The sequence below is a fragment of the Monodon monoceros genome, unplaced genomic scaffold (assembly GCF_005190385.1).
Source record: "Monodon monoceros isolate NGI ecotype Baffin Bay Population unplaced genomic scaffold, NGI_Narwhal_1 Super_Scaffold_6, whole genome shotgun sequence".
NCBI classification, from domain to species: domain Eukaryota; kingdom Metazoa; phylum Chordata; class Mammalia; order Artiodactyla; family Monodontidae; genus Monodon; species Monodon monoceros.
The window spans coordinates 33,755,396-33,774,798 of NW_021703783.1; the positions used below are offsets into that span (position 1 = coordinate 33,755,396).

A 19,403-nucleotide genomic window follows, 5' to 3' on the forward strand; every position below is an offset into this window, starting at 1 on the left:
TTTCAGATTCAACTTATCTTGGCAAAATTCTGAGGATTTTCCTTTCCCCAACACTTAATCATATGAATGCTCACAGTTTATTGCCAGCAAAGTAAATCACTTATCTTAATTTTCTAAATAACCTATACATACTAAATCATCCCCACAAACCATGTACAGGAGGCATTTGAAGAAGAAAATTAAGGATCAAATGTAAATGAACCCTAAAGCAGAAACTTTATATGTAGACAGTTTCCTTTAGACAGAATATGGCTTGAAATATAACATTATGGTCAAGGAATATAAAATCATAGTTTATAAAAGGTAAATGTGAAAAGTGTTATGAAACATATTTAGTTTTTCAATCAGTAGGTCAAGAAGCAGACTTAAAATGAATCACGTTTGCTTCAGAAGCATACGTCAAGAGCACATTTATAAAACATTCCCCTTAAAATTATTTAAAAGATTCCTCCCAAAGGAATTAAGATCAACATCAATCTCATCTCCATCCAACACCTAATTTTTATTAGGTAAATTTGGTCCTGATTTTAATTGGACTGATATTTATCACGAGTCAGAAGCAAGAGTGAGAACAGGCCGAGTCTAATTTTATCTAATACATTTTCTTCAAAACAGCAAACAAGGAGTTGATTTGTGTTTGGAAAATGTAAGACAACTTCATAAAACTTTAATATGACAAAAGAGTGTTTTTATTTATTGGGGAAATTATTTTACAACCACTAATTTACATGATTGCAAAAACAATGAGAATCTCTATACATTTGAGCTATAATTATCATCTTAAATGTTCTCTTTGCCTTAGAATTTTAAAGGTATTACAAGGGTGAGATTTTTAAAGGAACATTTACTGTGTTCATGTAACGGAAAGAAATTTGAAACACACATGAATAGCTTCCTTACCTTGCACTCATAGAGAACACATACGCCAGAAGAGGAGTAGACCGTGTTTCTTTCTCCTTCAAAATAGGTTCGTCCATGAAATTGGCATACAGCTTTGGAGTAAAAAAAATATATATTTTTAAAATGTTTCATTAAGAAAAATAGCTTACAGGTGTTCAGATCATTTTGCCACAATATTTCACATGTCCTTGTGACTTTTCAAGGTGTTTGAGTAACCGTAAACCTAAATTCAACCCAATATAAGGCACATGTAGGCTCAAGTTATTTTCATGCCCATTAAGTTCAGAGAGTAAAATAAGGTACAAAAAGGATAAGGGGCAATGGCAAGTCAGAATTAAACTCTGAAAACGGAGTGCTGATAAGCAGACTCAAAGCTAATTACTTGCCTGTTAGATGATGTCCCACTTCAGGGCACATTAAGCAGGTGCTCAAAGAGCTACAAATCAGGGGCAACACAAATATGAGAAAAGTTCATTTTTATATACCATTACAGAATTTTTTTTTTTTGCGGTACGCGGGCCTCTCACTGTTGTGGCCTCTCCCGTTGTGGAGCACAGGCTCCGGACGCGCAGGCTCAGCGGCCATGGCTCACGGGCCCAGCTGCTCCGTGGCATGTGGGATCGTCCCGGACCGGGACACGAACCCGTGTCCCCTGCATCGGCAGGCAGACTCTCAACCACTGCGCCACCAGGGAAGCCCCATTACAGAATTTTAAAACAGAAAATTAGAAAGAAACTATTTTAATTCCAGTACATACATGTAAATGTTATGTTTTATGGGTTAGTATCATTTTATTTGTAAGTACATGTGGGTTAAGGCACCCTATTTAAGATGTTGAAAGGTCTTAATCTGGGCCTGCCTTGCTTCCATCACAATTAAATAAAATTTTAAGATAGAACTTCAGACTCAGTGGTGAAAACATTTTTAATGAGTGAAGATGCATACAAAGTATCAAAGAATTTTTTTGAGACTTTCAAAATATTTACAATTCACAGCAAACATTTAGCCAATGGAAACTGCTTGCTTGTTTTGAAATGAATGTTTCACACTACCTATGTTGACTCATCACCTAAACAGAGACAGATTTACCCTGAAGCTAATTAAGCTTAACTTTCAGTATCCTTCTTGGGCTTAGCCCTCCATTCTAAGACTCTGAACCAACTTTTGTTTTCACAGATTTGCACTGTTTTCCTTTCAAAGGACACTCAATATTGTAGATGCTTTGGAGCTCCATAACATCCAGATCAACCCAAGCTAATCACTTCAAAAGACCAGAGGAAGCAGTCATCTGATAGGAAAAAAACTCAAGCAGTTTGTTAGCCCTATTTACTAAATCCAATTTTTAATTTTAACTACATGGATTTTATAAAAGGGGTGTGTATATTTCCTTTTAATTCCATTGTGTGAGTTAGAATAAAGTCCCTCTTCAGACTTTATATATCCCATTATCTTTAAAAGTATCACATTGCCTAAAAAAATTTATAACAAACAAATTAGACATACTTCTATTAAATACTGAGTACATATATGGTTGTAGAAATATTCATATTTAAGCCAACTTTCATCTTTGCCCAAAAGTTAACTGATTATTTAAAAGCTGCACATTTAAATAATGGAAAGCATGCACATTTAAAAAATGCCATCCTTCAGCTGATCTCCTTACTCAGCTTTTATTAACAAATTTCACTACATAATATATATTACTGGCAAATTGATTTTAAAGTTTTGGAGGTTGTTGGAAGTGAATACAACTTACTTGCATAAATTATATTACTTAAAAGCTGGCTGAAGCTTGCTCACTCATGAATATTCAAACTGAAAATAGGGAGTTGTCAGTTGCATACTATCTATCATATATGAATTACAATAGCATGTGCATTTACTTAATGAACCTGATTGATTGTAAAATGTCTATATCCAACGTGTAATTTTTAAGATTGTGCTTTGTTTTTTCTTATGAGATTCAATAACCTCAAAGTACCAAGATCTGGCTTATGGCATGTTCAATTATACTTAAGTACCACATTTTATCAGATAACGAGAATAAATAAAACCTTCTTCTATTCAGCACCTGCCAGTCAAAGGTTCCTAAGCCTATTATATTATACAACTCGGTAACTGCAGTCTATTCAAGTCCAAGGGTATGTTGAAGAAAAAAATATGATGTTCCAAGTCTTTCTTAGAGCAAAGGGAAAAGGAAACACTGTAAAACCACAAGGGTAAATTCTTCTTATACGAAGTCTTATGATAATTTAATACTCATGCAGAGCAGATGGACCTTCTGCTCTAAACTCTTAATTCAAAAGACTCAAATAGGCAACTTGTGAGACAATAGGGCACCAAATGGAGCTTGGCAGAGCGAGAAGCACAAAACGAATGAGATCACAATTGCTTCATTTCCTTTCAATCAATCAGCACAAACAGGGTGAATTTGGCTTAGAAAGAACCCAAAGTGTGTGATTTTTGTCTCGTTTCTTTTTTGATCAGTTGCTGTGATTCTCCATAATTCTGAGGTTTACTCTAAATACCTAGTAATGCCATCAGGTGTGCCTTCCCTAGGTTCTTTAGGGGAAAAATGTTAAGAAACTCAGAAATATATACCTATATATATACATATATAGGTATATATTCCTAATCATTCCTAAAAAATACTACAAGGAATCTTGAAAATCCATAAGGATGGCTCTGGGACGTAGGAGTAGACTGCAGGAGTAAAAGTCGTATTAATTTGTTGATACATTTAACAAATACGTACTGAGCTCCTGCTAACATGCCAGGTAGTCTGCTAGGTACTAGGATTCAAAGATGAAAGAGACATGTTTCTACCCCTCACTACTGAGTTGGGAAGACAGACTCGTACACAACTAACTATAATAAAAGCCAAGCTCAAGTGCTATAACTGAGAAATTCATAAGTGACAGGTAAACACAGGAGACAAAGTGGTAAACTGGGGGCGGGGGCGGGGGCACTGGATCAAAGGTGAGGAAACAAGGGCTGGAGAAGGACCCAGACTCTGGCAATAGTGACAAGTCATCATCACCCCAGGGATAAGGAACAGGGAGAGGAAATGGTTTTATTGGAGCCCACAGTGAGCCAGAGTTATGAAGGAGAGGCAGCCCAGTGGGAGTCGAAATCATGAGAGACACAGGTACCACCAGAAACCCAGCCTGGTGCAGGGAAGGAGCAGGGGAGAAACACGGCCAACTCCCTCTCTTCTGGCCTTCTGATTTCCTGCCAGTGCATCTCATTGGCAAACCCTACCCAAAGCCAGCTGGCAAGGAGACCAGGGTGATACAGTCTGCAGAAGTCCAGCTCCTGGGGTACAGAGTAGGACAGAGAAAGACAGGTGGGGTGCGTGGGGTGTCCAGGGGAAAGAATAACCAACCCCCAGCACTGGTAGCTATCACAGTAATTCAATTTAGACCATGAAGAGAAATAGTTTACAAGGATAGGTTGCTTACAAGAGCATGAGAGAGTGGAACACAGTAAAAATAAATTTTAAAGAGGGAAAATTGAGACATTTAAAAAATACAGCTCTATTTTTAAAAAAAAACCCAGATAGCTTATCAAAATGAGATCCATAAGCAAGGAGAAGGCAAAATGAAGGAACTGGACGGATCAAGTGTTAAAACAGAGGAGAGGAAACAGATTAAGTGTTGCCTTGATTTTAACCAAGGCTAGCCCCTGTAGGTATCAGGGACAAAGCCTCAGGGATAATAATGATCACTCTGGCTACCACACTGGCTGCAAGAAAGTCTCTAGAATTCCCTAACTGAACTGCACCTCCCTGCTTACCCTTCCCCAGCACAGTATAAGAAATCACTTCCTCAACAAAACAACAAAGGAATAATCATTTTGCTGTATTGATTTCTTCTTCAATTCAATTGCATTAACATGTTCATAGACAGAGGCTTCACTTCTTTCCTAGTTTTGGGGTGTGTGTGTGTGCTGGTGTGTGCATATATAGCAATAAGTTTCTTGTGACATAACTCTGGATTCCTATGTCCAAGTCATTTACCAGCTTAAAGCAGAATTATGCCAACTAGGCTGCATTTTCAAAGATCTACGCTAAGTGATTTATTGAGTATATTACATGTACATATTCGAAGGTAATGAAGCCTCTAGGGGGAAGGGTATTAATTCATTGATACAGTCTTATCCCCTTGCAGACTAAGAAGCTAAGCCCCCATGCAGTCAGACTAACCCATAGCACTACTTCTGCTCTTAAGTTATTAATATTAACCAATGTCAAAGGCATATTCACTGTGACTCTCATATACACATACACACACACACACACACACACACACACACACAATACCATACACACACACCAGGGGGTACCGTTCACATCATGTGAATTATTTCACTCAGAGCTGTCCAATGAACAGTCTATTAAGCCATAGGGAGAGAAATTAACTAGAACTTGGGGAAATTCAATAGGATGCTATAACAATTGGTATACATGTTATACCAAGGTTATATTAAATATCACTAATCACATAGTTAATAGCACCATAATTATGAGAAAATCTGAAAAAGCAATTAATGTGTATTATTTTCACTTAATCTCTCCTCTATTTTAACAATTAACAAGAAATAAGAAGACAGGAAATGAAACAGATGCAAATTTGAGACTCTTCAGTTGTAAAAATGTGAAAAGGAACTTATAGAAGAGATTGAGAAATGGATAAGTGAAAGAAGCCAGTAAAACTCTAAAAGCTGTAAGTTACACATTAAAATCATGATTCATTGGTCTGGTCATTAATGCAAAGACTGAAAATGCAGATCCCTCTAATGAGATCTAAATCAACTTCTGCAAACCTTTGTAGAAAGAATTATTCAAATCTATCTAACAATATTTTAGAATACAAAAGCAAATAGACATATATTTCACTTCTAAACATTTCCTCAGTGACTATATATTTAGATTCTTTTTATTACTGGATTGAAAATACATGAGTCTACACTAAATTTCCCTGTTGGTATCATCACCTTTAAAAATGATACAACACAGAGGGCAGACAGCAGAGCAAGAAGAACTACAATCCTGCAGCCTGTGGAATGAAAACCACATTCACAGAAAGATAGAAAAGGCGAAAAGGCAGAGAGCTATGTACCAGATGAAGGAATAAAATAAAACCTCAGAAAAACAACTAAATAAAGTGGAGATAGGCAACATTTCAGAAAAAGAATTCAGAATAATGATAGTGGAGATGATCCAGGACCTAAGAAAAAGAATGGAGACAAAAATCCAAAAGATGCAAGAAATGTTTAACAAAGACCTAGAAGAATTAAAGAACAAACAAACAGAGATGAACAACACAATAACTGAAATGAAAACTAAACTAGAAGGAATCAATAGCAGAATAACTGTGGCAGAAGAACGGATAAGTGACCTGGAAGGCAGAATGGTGGAATTCACTGCTGTGGAACAGAATAAAAAAAAAAAAGAATGAAAAGAAATGAACACAGCCTAAGAGAGCTCTGGGACAACATTAAATGCAACAACATTCGCATTATAGGGGTCCCAGAGGGAGAAGAGACAGAGAAAGGACCAGAGAAAATATTTGAAGAGATTATAGTGGCAAACTTCCCTAAAATAGGAAAGGAAATAGCCACCCTAGTCCAGGAAGTGCAGAGAGTCCCATGCAGGATAAACCGAAGGAGAAACATGCCAAGACACACAGTAATCAAATTGGCAAAAATTAAAGACAAAGAAAAATTATTGAAAGCAGCAAGGGAAAAACGACAAATAACATACAAGGGAACTCCCATAAGGTTAACAGCTGATTTCTCAGCAGAAATTCTACAAGCCAAAAGAGACTGGCATGATATATTTCAAGTGATGAAAGGGAAGAACCTACAACCAAGATTACTGTACCTGGCAAGGATCTCATTCAGATTCGATAGAGAAATCAAAAGTTTTACAGATATGCAAAAACTAAGAGAATTCCGCACTACCAAACAAGCTCTACAACAAATGCTAAAGGAACTTCTCTAAGTCTGAAACACAAGAGAAGAAAAGGACCTACAAAAACAAACCCAAAACAATTAAGAAAATGGTAATAGGAACATGCATATCGATAATTACCCTAAATGTGAATGTGTTAAATAATCCAACCAAAAGACACAGGCTTGCTGAATGGATACAAAAAACAAGACCCATATATATGCTGTCTACAAGACCCCACCTCAGACCTAGGGACACATCCAAACTGAAAGTGAGGGGATGGAAAAAGATATTCCATGCAAAAGGAAATCAAAAGAAAGCTGGAGTAGCAATTCTCATATCAGAAAAAATAGACATTAAAATAAAGAAAGTTACAAGAGACAAGGAAGGACACTACATTATGATCAAGGGATCAATCCAAGAAGAAGATATACCAATCATAAATATATATGCACCCAACATAGGAGCACCTCAATACATAAGGCAACTGCTAACAGCTATAAAAGACGAAATGGACAGTAACACAATAATAGTGGGGGACTTCAATACCTCACTTAAACCAATGGACAGATCATCCAATATGAAAATTAATAAGGAAACACAAACTTTAAATGACACAATAGACAAGATAGATTTAATTGATATTTATAGGACATTCCATCCAAACACAACAGATTACACTTTCTTCTCAAGTGCGCATGGAACATTCTCCAGGATAGATCATATCTTGGGTCACAAATCAAGCCTCAGTAAATTTAAGAAAATTGAAATCATATCAATCATCTTTGCTGATCACAACACTATGAAATTAGAAATGAATTAAAGGCAAATAAATGTAAAAAACACAAATACATGGAGGCTAAACACTACGTTACTAAATAACCAAGAGATCACTGAAGAAATCAAAGAGGAAAACAAAAAATACCTAGAGACAAGTGACAATGAAATCACGATGATCCATAACCTACGGGATGCAGCAAAAGCAGTTCTAAGAGGGAAGTTTATAGCTATACAAGCCTACCTCAAAAAACAACAAAAATCTCAAATAAACAGTCTAACTATACACCTAAAGGAACTAGAGAAAGAAGAACAAACAAAACCCAAAGTTAGCAGAAGGAAAGAAATAAAGATAAGAGCAGAAATAAATGAAATAGAAACAAAGAAAACAATACCAAAGATCAATAAAACTAAAAGCTGGTTCTTTGAGAAGATAAACAAAATTGGTAAACCATTAGTCAGACTCATCAAGAAAAAGAGGGAGAGGACTCAAATCAAGAAAATTAGAAATGAAAAAGGAGAAGTTAACAACAGACACTGCAGAAAAACAAAGCATCCTAAGAGAGTACTACAAACAACTCTATGCCAATAAAATGGACAACCTGGAAGAAATGGACAAATTCTTAGAAAGGTATAACCTTCTAAGACTGAACCAGGAAGAAAGAGAAAATATGAACAGACCAATCACAAGTAATGAAATTGAAACTGTGATTAAAAATCTTCCAACAAACAAAAGTCCAGGACCAGATGGCTTCACAGGTGAACTCTATCAAACATTTAGAGAAGAGCTAACACCCATCTTTCTCAAACTCTTCCAAAAAACTGTGGAGGAAGGAACACTCCCAAACTCATTCTATGAGGCCACCATCACCCTGATACCAAAACCAGACAAAGATACTACAAAAAAGGAAAATTACAGACCAATATCACTGATGATTATAGATGCAAAAATCCTCAACAAAATACTAGCAAACAGAATCCAACAACACATTAAAAGGATCATGCACCATGATCAAGTGGGATTTATCCAGGGGATGCAAGGAATCTTCAATTTATGCAAATTAATCAATGTGATACACCATAATAACAAATTGAAGAATAAAAACCATATGATCATCTCAATAGATGCAGAAAAAGCTTTTGACAAAATTCAACACCCATTTATGATAAAAACTCTCCAAAAAATGGGCATAGAGGGAAACTACATCAACATGATAAAGGCCATGTATGACAAACCCACAGCAAACATCATTCTCAATGGTGAAAAACTGAAAGCATTTCCTCTAAGATCAGGAACAATACAAGGATGTCCATTCTCACCACTATTATTCAACATAGTTTTGGAAGTCCATGCCACAGCAATCAGAGAAGAACAAGAAATAAAAGGAATACATATTGGAAAAGAAGAGGTAAAACTGTCACTGTTTGCAGATGACATGATACTATACATAGAGAATCCTAAAGATGCCACCAGAAAACTACCAGAGCTAATCAATGAACTTGGTGAAGTTGCAGGATACAAAATTAATGCACAGAAATCTCTTGCATTCCTATACACTAATGTTGAAAAATCTGAAAGAGAAATTAAGGAAACACTCCTATTTACCATTGCAACAAAAAGAATAAAATATCTAGGAATAAACCTACCTAGGGAGGCAAAAAACCTGTATGCAGAAACTATAAGACACTGATGAAAGAAATTAAAGAAGATACAAACAGATGGAGAGATATATCATGTTCTTAGATTGGAAGAATCAATATTGTGAAAATGACTCTACTACCCAAAGCAATCTACAAACTCATTGCAATCCCTATCAAATTACCAATGGCATTTTTTACAGAACTAGAACAAAAGATCTTAAAATTTGTATGGATTCACAAAAGACCTCGAATAGTCAAAGCAGTCGTGAGGGAAAAAAACGGAGCTGGAGGAATCAGACTCTCTGACTTCAGACTATAGTATAAAGCTACAGTAATCAAGACAATATGGTACTGGCACAGAAACAGAAACACAGATCAATGGAACAAGATAGAAAGCCCAGAGTTCAACCTGCACACCTATGGTCAACTAATCTATGACAAAGGAGGCAAGGATATACAATGGAGAAAAGACAGTCTCTTCAATACATGCTGCTGGGAAAACTGGACTCTACATGTAAAAGAATGAAATTAGAACACTCCCTAACACCATACACAAAAATAAACTCAAAATGGATTAAAGACCTAAATGTAAGACCAGACACTATAAAACTCTTAGAGGAAAACATAGGAAGAACACTCTTTGACATAAATCACAGCAAGATATTTTTTGATCCACCTCCTAGAGTAATGGAATTAAAAACAAAAATAAACAAATGGGACCTAATGAAACTTCAAAGCTTTTGCACAGCAAAGGAAACCATAAACAAGATGAAAAGACAACCCTCAGAATGTGAGAAAATATTTGCAAACGAATCAATGGACAAAGAATTAATCTCCAATATAAACAACTCATGCAGCTCAATATTAAAAAAAAACAACCCAATCACAAAATGAGCAGAAGACCTAAATAGACATTTCTCCAAGAAGACATACAGATGGCCAAGAAGCATACGAAAAGTTGCTCAACATCACTAATAATTAGAGAAATGCAAATCTAAACTACAGTGAGGTATCACCTCACACCAGTTAGAATGGGCATCATCAGAAAATCTACAAACAACAAATGCTGGAGAGGGTGTGGAGAAAAGGGAACCCTCTTGCACTGTTGGTGGGAATGCAAACTGATACAGCCACTATGGAGCACAGTATGGAGGTTCCTTAAGAAACTAAAAATAGAATTACCATATGATCTGGCAATCCCACTACTGGGCATATATGCCAACCATAACTGAAACAGACACATACACCCCAATGTTCACTGCAGCACTATTTACAATAGCCAGGTCATGGAAGCAACGTAAATGCTCATCGACAGGCGAATGGATAAAGAAGATATGGTAAATATATACAATGGAATATTACTCAGCCATAAAAAGGATCGAAATTGGGTCATTTGTTGAGACGTGGATCGATCTAGAGACTGTCATACAGAGTGAAGTACGTCAGAAAGAGAAAAACAAATATTGTATATTAACACATATATGTGGAACCTAGAAAAATGGTACAGATGAACTGGTTTGCAGAGCAGAAATAGAGACACAGATGTAGAGAACAAACGTATGGACACCAAGGGGGGCAAGCTGCGGGGCTGGGGGTGGGGGGTGTGATGAACTGGGTGATTGGGATTGACACGTATACACTGATGTGGATAAAACTGATGAGTAATAAGAACCTGCTGTATAAAAAAATAAATTAAATTTAAAAATTTTTTTAAAAGTTAAATGAAATAAATTTATTTTAAAATAATAATAATGCATTTTGGAAAATAAAAGAAAAAAAATAAATAAAAATGATACAACACAAAATTAAAGGTTATAGATACCAAGAAGAAAAACAGTATAATTCACTTAGTGAGAAATGGGATTTATAATTTCTTTAAAAAACACCAGGTATCAGTGATCTTTAAATTGTTTAAGCTGTCTGTTAAGGGCAGAGTTGTATAAAGTAGTGGCTTTTACAAGATTTTCTTTCTAATCTTGATTTCCACTGGGAGGGCTCTTAAAAACCCCATGTACAATGGCAATTATTTCATTCTGAGTCAACATGATACTTATGTTTTCGTTATATACAAATCAAAACTGTTGGATGAGGGGCTTCCTGGTGGCGCAGTGGTTGAGAGTCCACCTGCCGATGCAGGGGACACGGGTTCGTGCCCTGGTCCGGGAGGATCCCACATGCCGCGGAGCAGCTGGGCCCGTGAGCCATGGCCGCTGAGCCTGCGCGTCCGGAGCCTGTGCTCCGCAACGGGAGAGGCCACAACAGTGAGAGGCCCGCGCACCGCAAAAAAAAAAAAAAAAAAAAAAAAAAGAAAAGAAAACTGTTGGATGAGAAAATATCTCATTAACTGTAATTATGTATAAGTATATTTTTATTATAGCTTTTAAAAAAGAATGCACAATAAATGTATTCATGAAACAGGCTAAGATTCTGTGGAGTCAAACAAAAAAATCTGAAAGTGTTTCAATATTCTTAAAAGACTCCAATCAGCCATGCTGCATTTATCCAGCCCACAATCTTGTTTGAAATCTGGACTCACGTGGAGTCAATTCTTAACAATATGGTTGTAATAAAAGTTTTGAGCACTAGGTGCTATAAATTAATTTTCCCTCTTTCTACAATGCTTAAATTTCTATTAGAGCACTGAACCCATTTTTCCTTTCCTCTAGTTAGTTGTACTTTTTTTTTATCTTTCCTACATGAGATGGGGGCAGTGTCTTAATTTGTCTTTGGATCTTGTACTCAGCACCCAGCACTGGCCGTAAATAATAAATTTTAAAGGTTTGTTGAATTTTTTTTTTGTAAGTTCTCTTCTAGCTTCCTATTTGATGAAAAGCCTGAAAACAAGAAAACTGGCCTCTCTGATCTTCACGTGTCCCTTTATATTTGGCCCTATCCTTTGATTTTGCCTCTTATGATAAAGGTCCTATAAATTGGGTCTCACAGAAATATTTTGCCTTTTCTGTTAAATGGCAGCTTATTCTCCACTGAAGTAGAACTGGAGCACTTGAAATGGGAGCAGATCTATCAGTTACTGAAAAATAGCTGGCTACTGTCAAAGCAGTATGAATAATACAAGACAACACATACAACGGAAGACTGCTTGGACAATTTGATGACAAAACCTTCTCCTTTCTCTACATAAAGCCAGTTTTTATGAGTCAATGCTGTTTAAATGATCAAAATTTCAGTGTTTAAATAATTCACAAATTCATTAATTATACATGATTGCTTCCTTTAACTAAATCTCAATTGTTTGGGAATTTAGTTGTTTGCAAAACTAATATCAGAGTTTAGGAAATGAGAGCATGAGAGTAGATGCACAAACCTCCTTTCTCATCCTATATATATCATGTCCTTGCACTTCTAAAGGACCAAAGAGTGCTTCTCCTAGGGGGCCTTAATTTAGGTCAGTAGCCTATTCTTCCAAAACGAGGACAGGCCCTGAAACACCATAAATCTAGCAGTAGTGAGGGGTTAGGAGGCAAAGGAGGATAAAAATAACTTCCAGAATACAACAAAAGCATAAATTCTAACACCCTATCCAGATCAGCCTTTGGTTAGAAGGGTAGATACTGGGAAAGCAAGAATTGGATATTTAGAAGATCATAGCAAGAAGGCCAAGTCTATAGATGGAAGGAGGAATTCAGTACTTTTGGCCCTAATTTGATTCTACCTATTTAAATTGTAACTAAGGTAGATCCTGAAATTCTTTTCATTTAGCTACCTTTCTACCACTGGCCCCTATTCTTGATCCTACCTCATATACCATAGGATGGATTCTTTTAAAAAAGACAATGTAATCAATTCATTTAGTCTCCTGGGGATAAGAAAAATAAATTTAATGAGTGAAGGTAAAGATTTGGAGAAAAACATAATATTCATGTCAATACATGAACACGTTTAAAGTGACAACATGAACATACATGAGGTGACAGCTTTTACAAAGATAACATAATATATAATATAATATGGAAACTGCCGCACACTGCTAGTTCAAAGCCAGAACTAGAACTCCTCTGAAAAAAAAACTTCTGCGTACATTTTCTTACCACTAAGAATCCAGTGACCTCAGTCAAAATTTAAATGCCTAATCTTTAGTTTAACTTTGAGGGGTGTATTTCCAAAATGGCACCTTTTAGACATATGCTGTTTCATTATTATATTGACAAAGATACTGAATGTTTTGTGAATTGTAAAGCATGATCCTTTTCATTATAAACCACACACTAGTGCTCAACTAAGAGATTACAAGTAAAGCCCCTGAAAGAGTGATTGTGCAATTTTAAAATAGCATCTGTGTACAGGCAAAACAAAGAACGTATGGTAGGGGGTGGGCCTGGGGAAGGTAGCTGTCTTAGGAGGACATATTTTAAATGTAGTTGTCTGAGTGGCATATTAATAACGCCTTCTATTATGCAAAGCGTATGAGCCAAGGGAAGAGAAGAAGCCAAAGGTTAAGGGGAGCCAGCTCCGTGTAGAATAAGACATGCAGACGGACAGCACACTGAGGAGGGAGGAGAGAGCAGAGGAAGCAACGGAGGACAAAAAAATTATAAAGCATAAATTGAGATGGAGCAGGAGAAAGGAAAGCAGAAAGCAACGAAAGTTTAAACAAAAGGAAACTTGCAACAAGAGTGGCAACACCTGGTGGAAATAAGAAGCATTTATGATAACCTCCTGTCCACCAGGCACTGTCCTAGGAAGGCGCCTTCCTGCCTTCAAGGAGCATTCAGTCTAGTGTGGGAAACAGAGAAGCACACGTACGAGGAAATCCACACAACTCAGAGGAAGAAAAACGTCTTACGAGAGTGAACTGGAAATGCTTTCCAGCAGAGGGGCATTTGAAAATGACCACTGAAGGAGAATCGCTTTAATGTGATTTAAATCAGAGACAGAGTACTCACAATACAGTCAGAGACCAGAACAGAATAATAATCATAATAGACTTCGGACCCAGATCCTAAAGAACATCTCATCAGGATACCTTTATAAGCTGGAATTCATTTATGATCAGTTGATTTTATAACCAATTTATATACTCCCAATCTACTGGGCCAACAGTTCTCAACTGTGGATGCATATTAAAATCACTTGAAGAACATTTAAAACTCTATGCCCAGCTGCATAATAATAAGAATCTCAGAGGGTTAGGACTTGGGCTTCTTTATTTTTTAACACTGCCCACGTATACAGCTAAGCTTGAAAACTATATTTCTATGCAAGTTCTTAAGAACTAGGAAAAGAGAACATTAGAATTAACATTTAAATAAGGACAGTCACATAGATATTCAGTAGAAGACTCTTTATTCCATGTTATCTGGACAGGTATTTGGTCCATAGTTTGAAAAAAAACAGTTAAAGTGAGAAATCATAGACAACAATAAATATGTACCCTAAACATTTTAATTAAAAACACATCCTCACACATTCAACGTTTTGAAGTAGAACACTTTTCTTCAGTATGGATTCTCTGACTGTGCTTCATCGTAACCTTGATTATATAAATAAAATTTATAATGTGTTGCTCATAATTTCTAAGTTTTTGTTTGTTTGTTTTAAGGGAAACAAGATAGATACTCACGCAACAATCTGAAGAGAGATCATTCTTATCCTATGTTTTTTTTCACGTTTTACAACTGTCTTACTGACACCTAGTTCAAGAGGATATTTTTTAGCAGTATGAGTTTATCATCTTTTCCCAAAGCATTCAAGTTTTATTAAAAGAGATTTTATTTATTTTCACATTCATATTTCATTGGCTTGCATATTATGTTATGAATATGTATTTATAGCATTTCAATAGTATTAGAATTACAGTACAAATACAGTTGCCATAAACAGGTTTGGGAACAAACATCTACCTCTTGGTTAGCATGCAAATCTAACTTATGTTGTCATGGCAGCGTAAGTGTACAGGTTTAGCCTCAAGTTCAGCTGATACTTCTTTTTAACAGCGCCAATGGAATCACAGAGGAGTGTTTCTCTGATCACTTGGAGATCTTATTTAAATGAAGATCCTCGTTAGGTAGATCTGGAATGGGGCCTGAGATTCTGCATGTCTCACCAGCTCCCCAGTGATACTGATGCTGCCGGTCCAGTGATCACATTTTGGGTAACAAAGTTGTAGACCACTGATTATTAACCCAGCTTGCACATAAGAATCACCCAGGGAGTTTGTTGAAACTACCAATTTGTGGCACCCAGACCAATTAAATCAGAATCTCCAGGGGAGGGGCCTGGGCATGAGTATTTTGTAAGAGCGTTCAGGTGATTCCAGTGTATGGCCCATGTTGAGAATCACCTGTGTAGATTAATCCATCTAGTCAATTCAGTGATCTTTTAATATACATCTCCATCCTGGATAATATCAGAGAGTAACTGATAGGATGTTACTAAAAGAATTCGGCCAAAATTATTTTAGTCTTATGCTATAGTTAAGGTTAACATCATAAACCTAAAGTTCTATTTCCAGTGGCATCTTAACTTCTAAATCATTTTCTTATGTTTATAACTACAAAAAAGTAATAGGAGTAATGGAAGTGGAAGACAAGGGAGAGGGTGAAGGAGAGGGAGGGGATGCCAGGGAGAGACAGAGAAAGAGAGAGAATTCATACACCCTGTAAGACTAAAGATTAAGCCTCGTTAAATACAGCTGTACTTGTATTTTGGGACAAAATATTTGTTAAAATACATCACTTTTTCCTATTTTCAGGCAATTTTCCCCCTTAGGGTGCCAATTAAGCAAAATTTTCTACAGCTATGCTAAATGAAACATTGAGGTTAAAACGTTAAACACATTAAGCCTGGAAATTAAGAATTAGATTACCCCCAAATTTAACACTTCTCATAATAATACGTCAAAATGTGATCACATTCCCCCAAAGCCTCTGGAATTAAGAAGTGAAAGGGCTTCCCACAATTTTTTATGCCTTTGAAGATACTATCACATGTATTGCTGCATTTCTCCTCACCTCCATTTATTAAGAAGAAAATTATGGAAATGTTCATTCTCATCCTCTCGATAAATACTTCTTGAATGGCCACTATACACCACACACTGTGCTCAGCACTGGGGACACAGACGTGAACAGAAAGAATGAACTTTGCCCTCATAGAATCTGCAATATAGAGGAGGATTCAAAGACAACTAACCAGACAGATATGCAATAACTGAAGGTTAACACTGAGTAAAGAAAACAAACAAGAATCAGGCACTGAATAACTAGGAGGGTATTTTAGATTTGATCAGGGAATACTACTTTGGATTGATCAGGGAATACCTCTCTGAGGAGATGAAATTTTAGCTGAGACTGAAGGCTGAGAGGACCTAATGTGGGAAAAACGACAGGAAAAATATTCCAGGCAGAGGGGGAAATTAGCTCGGCTTATTTGAGAAATAATGAGTTCTGGCACAGAATTTTTTACTTACCTATTGTTACTGATTTCTAGCTTATTTGCATGTGGTCAGATAGTATACCCTATATAATTTAATTCTTTGAAATTTGTTGAGATGAGCTTCATCATCCAGTACATAATCAATATTTGTGAATGTTCCATAGGTGCTTAAAGGAACACATAAAGTGCACTTTGGGAGAGTAATGGTCTATATAGGTTCTTTAGGTGTGGATTGTTAATCACCTTCAAGTGCTCTGTATTCTTAATGATTTTTTTGTGTGCTTGTATTCTGTCAATTCCTGCAACTTCATTCTGACTGTGAATTCATCTATTGCTCCATGTAGTTCTGTCAATTTTGTTTCATATATATTGAGGTTATATTATTAGGTGTATACAAATTTAAATTGCTATGTCTTATGTATGGAATCTAAAAAAAAATGGTTATGAAGAACCTAGGGGCAGGACAGGAATAAAGACGCAGACATAGAGAATGGACTTGAGGATATGGGGAGGGGGAAGGGTAAGCTGGGACGAAGTGAGGGAGTAGCATGGACTTATATATACTACCAAATGTAAAATAGATAGCTAGTGGGAAGCAGCCACATAGCACAGGGAGATCAGCTCAGTGCTTGTGACCACCTAAAGGGGTGGGATAGGGAGGGTGGGAGGGAGATGCAAGAGGGAGGAGATATGGGGATATATGTATACGTATAGATTATTCACTCTTTTATAAAGCAGAAACTAACACACCATTGTAAAGCAATTATACTCCAATAAAGATGTTCAAAAAAATTTTAATTAAAAAAATTGTTACGTCTTTCCTGTGATTTGAAATGTTATCATTATGAAGTAACTGGTAATACCTTTTGCCTTAATGTCTACATTGTCTGATATTAATTGGGAGAAACTAGCTTTCCTTTCCATGGGTTTTTACTATTCTTTCACTTTAAAATTTTCTGTATCCTTATGTTTTAGATGTGCATCTTTTAAACAGTAGAGTTGGATTTCATTAATTCAGTTTCAAAATATTTATTTTTTAAATGGGATCATTTACATTTAATGTAATTAATTTTAAAATCTACTATCTTGTGTTTTTTCCCTCTGCCTATGCTGTTTCTTTTTCTCCCTGTTTTATAACTTATTTTCTATTGTTTTTTTCAATCTATTTTCCCTTACACTCAATAACACATTTTAACACATTTTACTCCCTGCTATACTATAATGTTATTGTTGTATTTTAAAATTAATTCTGTATATTCTTAAATAAGATCTTATGAGAATGATGATAATTGTCTTATTCTATCAATATTCATTTAGGTTTACTCACATGAACTTCATTTTCTCAGCTTTTTACATTTCTGAAACATTTTTACTTCATCTATGAAATTATTCTTATTAAAAACAGAATTCCAGTCAGGAACTCTTTTCCTTCTGTATATTGAAGATACCATTTCACTCCCTTTTGGCTTCACCTGTTGTTATTGAGAAGTCAGTGGACACAATTTGGAAGGAGAATAAAGTCAGAGGACTGACTCTACCAACTTCACTACTTACTATTAAGCTACAGTAATCAAGAGAATGTGATACCGGCAGAAAGAACAGACAAATAGATCAATGGAACAGAATAGAGAGCTCAGAAATACACTCCCCATAAATCTAGTCACCTGATCTTTGAAAAAGAAGCAAAGGAAATGCAATGAATCAAAGGCAGTCTCTTCAACAAATTCTGCTGGAACAACTGGATGTGCAAAAAAATAAATCTCGATCCATCACAAAAATTAATTCAAAATGGATCATAGAACTAAACGTAAAACACAAAACTATAAAACTCCTAGAAAATAACAGAGGAGAAAACCTAGATGACCTTGGGTATCGTGATGCCTTTTTAGATACAACACCAAAGGCAAGGTTCATGAAAGAAATGATTGATAGCTAGACTTCATTAAAATTTAAAACTTCTGCTCTGCAAAAGACAATGTCAAGAGAATCAGAAGATAAGCCACGGATTGGGAGAAAATATTTGCAAAAGATACATCTTTTTTTATTTTTTATTTATTTATTTTTTTGCGGTACGTGGGCCTCTCACTGTTGTGGCCTCTCCCGTTGCAGAGCATAGGCTCCGGACGCGCAGGCTCAGCGGCCATGGCTCACGGGCCTAGCCACTCCGCGGCATGTGGGATCCTCCCGGACCAGGGCACGAACCCGTGTCCCCCGCATACGCAGGCGGACTCTCCACCACTGTGTCCCAGGGAAGCCCAAAAGATACATCTTGATAAAGGACTGTTATCCAAAATATACAAAGAACTATTAAAACTCAACAACAAGAAAACAATCCGATTTAAAAATGGACCAAAGACTCTAACAGACACTTTGCCAAAGAAGATTCTCAGGTGTCAAATAAAAATCTGAAAAGATGCTCCACATCATATGTCATGAGGGAAATTCAAATTAAAACAATGAGATACCACTACACACCTATTAGAATGGCCAAGATCCAGAGCACTGATAATACCATATGCTGGAGAGGATGTAGAACAGGAACTCTCATATCTTGCTGATGGGAATGAAAAATGTTACAGCCACTTTGGAAGACAGTGCAGCAGTTTCTTATAAAACTAAACAAACTCTTACTATGGGATCCAGTAACTGCTCTCCTTGATATTTATCCAAAGTAGTTGAAAACTAATGTCCACACAAAAACCTGCACACAGATGAATGTTGCAGCTTTATTCAAAAC

General features: G+C 36.2%; 1 protein-coding gene across 1 annotated transcript in view; it reads right to left on the reverse strand.

The window, feature by feature from the left end:
- NELL2 (neural EGFL like 2) overlaps window positions 1–19,403 on the reverse strand; it is a 380,751-nt gene that overhangs the window by 236,566 nt on the left and 124,782 nt on the right. The window contains exon 10 of the mRNA XM_029206633.1: window positions 901–992. Within this exon, the coding sequence (XP_029062466.1) occupies window positions 901–992 (92 nt within the window). The remainder of the gene's footprint in view (window positions 1–900; window positions 993–19,403) is intronic.